Here is a 376-nt window from a genome sequence, read left to right on the forward strand (position 1 = left end):
GTTAAACCAAGGAGGAGAATGTGAAAAAAGGGGGAAAATGCCCAGGAGGAAGCAGGAGCAGCCCAAGCGCCTCTCTTCACGTAAGTGCCCCCTCTTTTTGCCATTTTCTCCTTCCTCCTCTTCCCCGTCTCCTTCCCCTCTGCAGCCGCCTCCGTCGTTTCGTGCATTAGTTTAGGGTTACAGAGGTGAAACTGACAAAGACACAGCCTGGGTTATTCCTCTTTTAGGTCTGAGCTAAGGCAGCCATGTTGGTGATGAACAGCCTTGTGCCCTTTTAATTTTTCCTCTCTCTCTCCTTTCCCCCCTTCTTTCTTCGCGTCTCTCGCCCTTTCCTCCCCCTCCCTCCCCTCGCCCGTGATTGTGCATTTGTGCTGGG

At 52.9% G+C, this 376-nt stretch overlaps 1 protein-coding gene across 1 annotated transcript in view; it reads left to right on the forward strand.

The window, feature by feature from the left end:
• The first annotated feature begins 6 nt into the window (after positions 1-6).
• ZNF827 (zinc finger protein 827) overlaps positions 7-376 on the forward strand; it is a 127,224-nt gene continuing 126,854 nt past the window's right edge. The window contains exon 1 of the mRNA XM_014949965.1: positions 7-80. Coding sequence (XP_014805451.1) covers positions 38-80 — 43 coding nt within the window. The 5' untranslated portion in view covers positions 7-37. The remainder of the gene's footprint in view (positions 81-376) is intronic.

This window comes from Calidris pugnax, unplaced genomic scaffold (genome assembly GCF_001431845.1).
Source record: "Calidris pugnax isolate Ruff unplaced genomic scaffold, ASM143184v1 scaffold42, whole genome shotgun sequence".
NCBI lineage: Eukaryota > Metazoa > Chordata > Aves > Charadriiformes > Scolopacidae > Calidris > Calidris pugnax.